This window comes from Pristis pectinata, chromosome 22 (genome assembly GCF_009764475.1).
Source record: "Pristis pectinata isolate sPriPec2 chromosome 22, sPriPec2.1.pri, whole genome shotgun sequence".
NCBI classification, from domain to species: Eukaryota; Metazoa; Chordata; class Chondrichthyes; order Rhinopristiformes; family Pristidae; genus Pristis; species Pristis pectinata.
In genome coordinates, this window is record NC_067426.1 from 2,117,244 (window position 1) to 2,125,163 (window position 7,920).

Genomic DNA, 7,920 nt, shown 5'->3' on the forward strand with positions numbered 1-7,920 from the left:
TGTACTGGATGACTGTCTGGCACAGCTGGGTTGTCTTGTGAAGGGAGATCAGACAGCCATTGTAGTTTAGAAGAGGGAGAGGGGGATTTGAAGCATTTAAGATCTTGAAGGTCTTCACAGGATGAATGTGGATTGGATATTGCATATTACGAGAGAATCTAGAACTAGAAGTCACTGTTTAAAAACAAGGATTATCCATTTAATATAGATGAGGGGAATTTTGTGAGTCTTTGGAACTCTTTTACACAAAAGGTGTTGGAAGCAGAGCCTTTGGATATTTTTAAGGCACAGGCAGATAACTTCTTGATAAACAAGGGGGTGAAAGTTTATTCAAGTAGATGGGAATATAGAGTTACAGTCAGATCACCATGATGTTATTAAGTAGCAGAACTGAAGGGCGGAGTGCTCTACCCCTGTCTTAATTTGTATATTCATATGTTCATCTGATCACAGAAGGAAATATCTTTCAACATTTTCTTCTTCAACCTTCACGATCTTTCTTTTATTGATGTCATGAAGGGCATTGTTTCTCAGAGGCTCCACTGTGCCCCCTAAGCTTGAAAGCCAACTAAATTAATTCCTATTTCCTGCATTCTCACAAAGGAAATATTCCTCCACTGTTATTTTTTGCTTTTAATTATCTTTTTAAACAGAATTACAAGATACCATAACTGAGAGGTTAGAATTATTGGGAGGATTGGACAATCAGTGCAGATAAAGGCAGGTGGAGATGTGGAAGATCCTGAATGGGTAGTTATTGAGCAGATGGGTCTTACGTATATAGTAAGGATTCAAATCAGCAATTCAGGAGAAAATTCTTTCAGGGAGAACCCTTTACCACAGTTAATGCTTGAGATGGTATATGGTAAATTATTTCAATGAAGAAGGAAGGAATAAACTGCTTTGGAGCTTAAGTGGTGACATTGACCACTGTTTCTTTGCAGTTTGTTTCATGTAATTGAGAAATCTTAGCAAAATGCTACTGCAGGTCTGCTTGTTAAAAACCTGAGTATTGGAGAAAGGAATAGTTGAGGAATGCAAAGAATTCCACCATTTCGCAATCTTGTAAAAGCATGAGTTGGCACAGGAGTGAAATGAATCCTTTGTGAGAGTACAGGAAATAGTAATTAATGTGGCTTTAGAGCTTAGGGGGAACAGTGGCGCCTTCTGAGAAACAATGTCCGCAGTGATATGAGGAAAAGAAAGATTGTGAAGATTGTGGAAGAAGATGTTGAAAGGTAACTAGCTGCAGACAATGGCATTTAGGAAAGGATGAAGGAAAATTAGTAGCAAAGCATTTACAGTTAAACTCCAATAACCCAGCAGGCTTGGAGTTTGGTGGTGCTGGACTAGCAGATGTTATGGACTATTGGATGTACGGGCCCCGGTGAGTCCAAAGGGAGTGCAGGAACGGGACCCCAGTGAGAAGGAAGGGAGTGTGGGAAATGGGGCCCCAGTGAGTGGGAAGGGACCACTGGAACAAGGGCTCCGACTAGTTTCAAGGGAGTCTGGAACCAAAATCCTGGTGAGTGGGAAGGGAAGCACTGGAAGCAGGGCCTTGGTGAGTGGGAAGGGCCCCAGTGAGCCTGGTACCACACCACTGGGATTTCTGAATCATCTGATAGTGGATTACTGGCTTTTTACTGTCCCCAACAAGAAGTTTGAGGATAGTGCAGGAAATGGCACTGAGGTGGGTCAGCCAGATCTTACTGGATACAGAGCAGGTTAGAAAAGTCAGATGCCTTCCTGTTGCTCCTATTCCTTATGTTCTCCTCTAATACAAGATTGAAGGGTATTTATATATTTGCTTTATTTAACTGGTAGTTATCTGCCTTTGATATCTTTTTTTTGCTTTCAGGTATAAAACGACTGGTAGTTTCTCTTTTACTGATTTTCCCAAAATACAGGTACAAATGTTGGAATAAAAATTAGTAATATTGACCATTAAATGATCAATTTATTGGTAATTTCAAGGCAGGACATCTGCTGTCCTCAACTGGTCAAGTTTATAAGTCCAGACCCATAGCATCAGCCTCTGAAATGGCCAGAAAGTCACTCACTTCAAGGACAGTTCCGATGGACTTAAGCTGGTGGCCTTGCTGAAGATGAATAGGAAAAAAATTGGTGAACTGCAATTGTTGCATTAAGAAGCTTTACTGGAGGGTTGAGCTGTAATTTCTTCCAAAAGTGGAATTCTATGGACTCCCAGGGCAACTGATGTCATCTTTAATACTTTATAAATAACTAATTTGTGTGCAGACACAGGGTTAAGCCCCTTGATGTTGATGTTGCTTTATCACCGTGAGGTCACTCTTTAAATTAGGAAGCATCAGACTGAATGGTGCAAGGTCTAACATTTAAACAAGTGTCTTTTAACTTAGACATAAAGGTGGAATCCCACAGAAGAGTAGGTATCTTGCACTGTGTCTGTTTGCACAAAGCAGTTGAGTAACCTGCACACATACATACACGTACGATGTAGGCCCACACAGGGAAATGATCATTTGGCTAAGAATCTGGGATTTCCTGCAAAATACATCACTTTCAGGAGCACATAAGGTTGCAAAGAACAATATATTTCATATTTTTTAAATATAAGAAACTAAGACCATCACAGTTTCCTGAAAAGACAGATGTTAATGTGAAATACAGTTTGGCAGGTACATGACAGAGGTCAGGAATACATTAAGATTTGCTTGTAGCCTAACTAGCAAATTATCACAATATTTATTTATAGGCACCTTCCAGGGATTCACAGAGAACATCATCCTGTATTTACTTTCACATTGTTTGATGCATGCGCAGTGTTTCACCAGAGAAGTAAGGAGTAGCTTGCTCACAGCTCTCCCTGTGCCAGTATACAAACCGGATTGTGCAACTGGAGGGGAGCAAACATACTGGAAGGTGGGGTTCTCCTCCCACTGCAGCTTGTCTCTCCTCAATGTACAGAACTAATTCCTGAAGCAACATAACAAACTCCCGAGAATTTTAATCCAGAGGTTAGAGGTTTACAACATGGAAATTTTTGATCATTAGCTGGTCTTCATACAGTCCATGAGTAATCTATGATTCAACAAGACTACTTGCAGTGGTTAAGAATCATAAAAAGCTACTCCTTAGTGTCAGCCACCAGTCAGTCTGCAACAGTATTGTTATAACTGTTCAGCCAGGAATTCTAAATGCTTGATTGTTGGGTTCGTGGTTAATATTAACATGGAAGTAGAGATAAAAGCCATCACTGTAAGGTGAATGGGAAAAGCATGCACCTTCAAGAATTTCATGATGATGTGTAAAGACATTTCTGGATTTCATGCCATAGTGAAGTAACTGATGCTGTTTAATCCTAGAGTGATCAACAATGGGATGGTATTTCCTCCATTCTCTGCTAAATGGGGTCAACAAGTATTCCACATCGTTGGGGAAAGTGTGGCTCTCGGTCATTTTCATCTTCCGTGTCCTGGTCTTGGTGGTAGCCGCTGAGACTGTGTGGGGAGATGAGCAGAGTGACTTTGTCTGCAACACACAGCAGCCTGGTTGCAGGAACGTGTGCTACGACCGTTTCTTCCCCATCTCCCACATCAGGCTGTGGGTTTTCCAGCTCCTCCTTGTGTCCGTCCCATCGTTTCTCATTGGGATGCATGTTTCTCAAAGGAAAAAGAGCAAGAAGAACATCAAAATCTTTAATCAGAATGCCGATCGGCGGAAGATGAAAATTGATGCTCCTCTTCTTCGGACTTACGTGGTCAGCCTTGTCTTCAAAATGTTATTTGAAGCCAGCTTTATGTATTTATTCTACTGGATCTATGAAGGATACCAGATGGTCAGGCTTGTGAAGTGCAGCGAATATCCCTGCCCCAATACCGTTGATTGCTTTATTTCCAGGCCAACTGAGAAAACTATTTTTACCGTGTTTATGTTGGTGATTTCAGCGTTGTGCATCTTGTTGAATGTGGCAGAACTCTGCTATCTGATTGTAAGATATTGCATTATTCACTTTAGAACATTTTGTTTGCCTGTAACAGAGAACAATATAAAGGCCTAGAGGTCGAAGAACAGCCATTCCTTCCTGAGGCAACAACTGTTGGTGATTCACTAAGGTAGAACTACCATTTTTCCATAAAATTGAGAATTATCTTCAATAAAGTAGTTACATGAAGCATCCAACTTATTCCTCAAGTTAAGATCCAAAGTCAGGACTTCTATTGCACATTATTTAAGCACAATGTCTTCTCCCTGGGGACAAAATGGTGTCTACACTGCGCAGTCCTCTTCTAAATCCCAGATATCCCAAAGTTGAGTCAAACAACAGCCTGACATTGCTGCACTTGGAGAACCCTACCTTTCAATCTACATTACAGACCCCTTCATCATAATCTCTGGATTATCCTGTCTCATTGGCAGGACACACCCGATGGAGGTGGAGGCACGGGAGGGATGGACTGACCTCGGTAGCCCCATGATGTGATGTTGGGTCAACAACAAGCAAAGAGACTTCCTGCTGATTAACACCTTCTTCAGTTGATGAATCAGTTCTCCTCCATGTTGGAAGAAGCACTGAGAGTAGCAAGGACACTAAGGGTCCTCTGGGTGGGGAACTTCTTATCAGTAAGAGTGGCTTGGTGGCACCGTCACTGACTGAGCTGGCCAAGATCTGAAACTGCTGCATCAAGAAACTGTAGTAGCATCAATAAGGTGTTGTAGGCCAACAGCAGGAGCAGAATAACTCCACCACAGTTGGTAACCTCATGAGTCATGTCCCCCACTGTAACATTACCATCAAATCTGGGGACCTCCCCTGGTTCAGTGAGGAGTGTAGAAGGATATGGTGGGACCAACATCAGACCTGCCTAGAAATGAATTCCTCGCTTGGCTAAGCTTCAATACAGGGCCACAAGCATGATGAACAACATGCAACAAACATGGGTCAAATCATGTTCTGAAGCCTTGTTACAGCCATTGATGAACGTGATTGGAGAATTAATCAATTGACAGGAACAGGAGGCACCAAGATCATCTCCAGTCTCAACGATGGTGTGGCAGAGCATGTGAGTGTCAAAGGCAAAGCATTTGCCACCTCGTTCTGCCAATAGTAGATGATCTGATCCATCTTAACTTCATCCTGAGGTCCTCACCACCTTAGGAATCCAGTCTGCAGCCAATTCAACTCAAACAGTGGATTAGAGCACTGGATACAAAGTGTACTGCTGAAGGTGAAAGCATCCTATCTGGATGCATCACGGCTTGGTACGGCAACTGCTATGCCCGGGACTGCAAGAAACTGCAGAGAGTTGTGGACACAACCCAGTGCGTCACGGAAACCAGCCTCCCCTCCTTGGACTCTGTCTTTACCCTCTCGCTGCATTGGTGAAGCAGCCAGCATAATCAAAGACCCCACCCACCCAGGTCATTCTCTCTCCTCTTCCATCGGGTAGAAGATACAGGAGCCTGAGGGCATGTACCACCAGACTTAAGGGCAGCTTCTACCCACTGTGATAAGACTATTGAACAATTCCCTTATACAATGAGATGGACTATGACCTCACAATCTACCTTGTTATGACCTTGCACCTTATTGCACTGCACTTTCTCTGTAGCTGTGACACTTTACTCTGTACTGTTATTGTTTTTACCTGTACTACATCAATCCACTCTCTACTAGCTCAATGTAACTGCACTGTGTAATGAATTGAACCTGTATGATCGGTATGCAAGACAAGTTTTTCATTGTACCTCGGTCCAAGTGACAATAATAAACCAATACCAATACCAATACAGCAAGCAATGAAGCAGATCCAGCAACATTTGAGGGACGATGATAAACTAAAGGGTAGTCACTGGGCAATGAGGCACTGTCACCATATCCAAGGACTCCTGTATGGACATCAACTTTCATCACTAGAAATGTCAGCATTTATTGTCCTCCTGTACTGGTCCCTGATCTGAAGAGGGGGTTAAGATTCAACCACATAGATAAGTCTGGAGTCATGTATCGGCCTGACAGGATAAGAATAGTAGATTTTCTTCCCTGAAGGATATTAACAAGCCAGATGGATTACTAACAACCATCTGGTAACCTCATAGTTGCCATTACTGATGCAAGCACTTGAATTCCAGATTTATTTATTTTCTTGAACTTCCCTAGATGCCAAAGTAGGACCTTGAACTTAAGCATCTGGATCTAAGGTCTGGACTCTGGCTACCAAATGTCTTTTGAAAACTTGTGACCGGAGCTTTGCCAAGTTGAAGTCCATTTTACAGGACTTTGAAGAAAAACAAAATACTCTTATCCAGGAGAATGCCAAACAAAGGCAACTAATTGCTGAACTCGACCAAGTTGGTAAAGAGAGAGATGCCAAACTTCATTCACTTGAAAAAGCTTTAATTACGACCAAGCAAAACCTGGAGAAGCAACAACAGAGGATCATCGACCTGGAAGGACGCAGCAGGAGGAAAAATTTAAGAATCATCAACTTTCCAGAAGACACCGAGACTGGTACCCCCACGGAATTCTTTTCTAAACTTTTGATCAATGTGTTCGGCTCCGATATGTTCCTTGCTGACCCCATTCTGGACAGAGCTCATAGAGCATTAAGATTCAAACCTGCTCCGGATCAAAAACCTCGGCCAGTAATTTTGAGATTTCATTTTGTCAGCGTCAAAGAACTCTTGATTCGTACTGCTCGTCAACGTGGAATGATTCAATTTAAACAATGGAAGTTTCGAATGGTTGAAAACTTGTAAACTACATTGTCTATTTTCCCCCAACTTCCTTGTTAGTTACATCCTCAAAAAATACCTGTTTTGATTTCCTAACTGCCCAGTTCCCACTTCCTTATGATGTAACTCAGCAGTTTTCTGATGCTGGGTTAACAGGTCCATGGTTCAAAGGACAAGTATCCAGAACTCATCTTCTTCCATTCCCAAGGCCTTTCATCCATCTAGAAGGGACAAGTCAGGAGCATGATGGTATACTCTCCACTAGCCTGAATGAGACTAGCACCAACCAGGACCATCCTGGTTGGAGCAACCTGGTTGGACCATCCTGATGGACCATCCAGGACCAGGCAGCCCACTTGAATGAAGACCAACTACCAATGCAACTGATGTATAGAGAGACCTTTGGATCCAAGTCCATACCTCCCCGAAAATGGCAACACAAATGGATGGAGTGGTACAGAAGGTGTATGGCATGCTTGCCCTCATTGCTAGGGTTATAGAGTGTAAGCATCAGGAAGTCATGATGCAGTTATATACAACTTTGGTTAGGCTGCACTTGGAGTATTGTTCTGGTCGCTCCATTACAGGAAGGATGTGGAGGCTTTGGAGAGGGTGCAGAAGAGGTTTACCAGGATGTTGCCTGGATTAGAGGGCATGTACTATAAGGAGAGGTTGGACAAACTTGGATTGCTTTCTCTGGAGCATCAGAGGCTGAAGGGAGACCCAATAGAATTATAAGAGGCATAGATAGGGTAGACGGTCAGAATCTTTTCCCCAGTGTAGAAATGTCGAATACCAGAGGGCATAGCTTTAAGGTGAGAGGGGGAAAGTTTAAAAGGGATGTGTGGGGTATGTTTTTTACACAGAGAGTGGTGGGTGCCTGGAATGCGCTGCCTGGGGTGGTGGTGGAGGCAGATACGATAAGGGGTGTTTAGGAAGCTTTTATATAGGCACGTGAATGTGCAGGGAATGGAGGGATATGGATCGTGTGCAGGCAGAAGGGATTAGTTTAATTTGGCATCATACTTGGCACAGAAGAGCCTGTTCCTTAGCTGTACTCTTCTATGTTCTATGTATCTGAGACCTTTCCTCTTGTTCTAAGGTTCAGTTATTGTCTGGCTTGTTATCCAGATATGGTTGCCTTATCTCTCCCATTACTGATGTTTTGGGAACTGAAGTATAAGCATGCACACCAAACAGCAG

General features: G+C 42.8%; 1 protein-coding gene across 1 annotated transcript; it reads left to right on the forward strand.

Moving 5' to 3' along the window:
- The first annotated feature begins 3,358 nt into the window (after positions 1–3,358).
- LOC127581866 (gap junction beta-2 protein-like) lies at positions 3,359–4,330 on the forward strand. The gene has a single exon (XM_052036684.1). The coding sequence runs from the start codon at positions 3,359–3,361 to the stop codon at positions 4,040–4,042; it is 684 nt and encodes a 227-aa protein (XP_051892644.1). The 3' UTR covers positions 4,043–4,330.
- The last annotated feature ends 3,590 nt before the right edge of the window (positions 4,331–7,920 follow it).

Coding starts and splice junctions, on each gene's coding strand:
- LOC127581866 (XM_052036684.1), top strand. CDS start 3,359: ATGGGATGGTATTTCCTCCATTCTCTGCTAAATGGGGTCAACAAGTAT.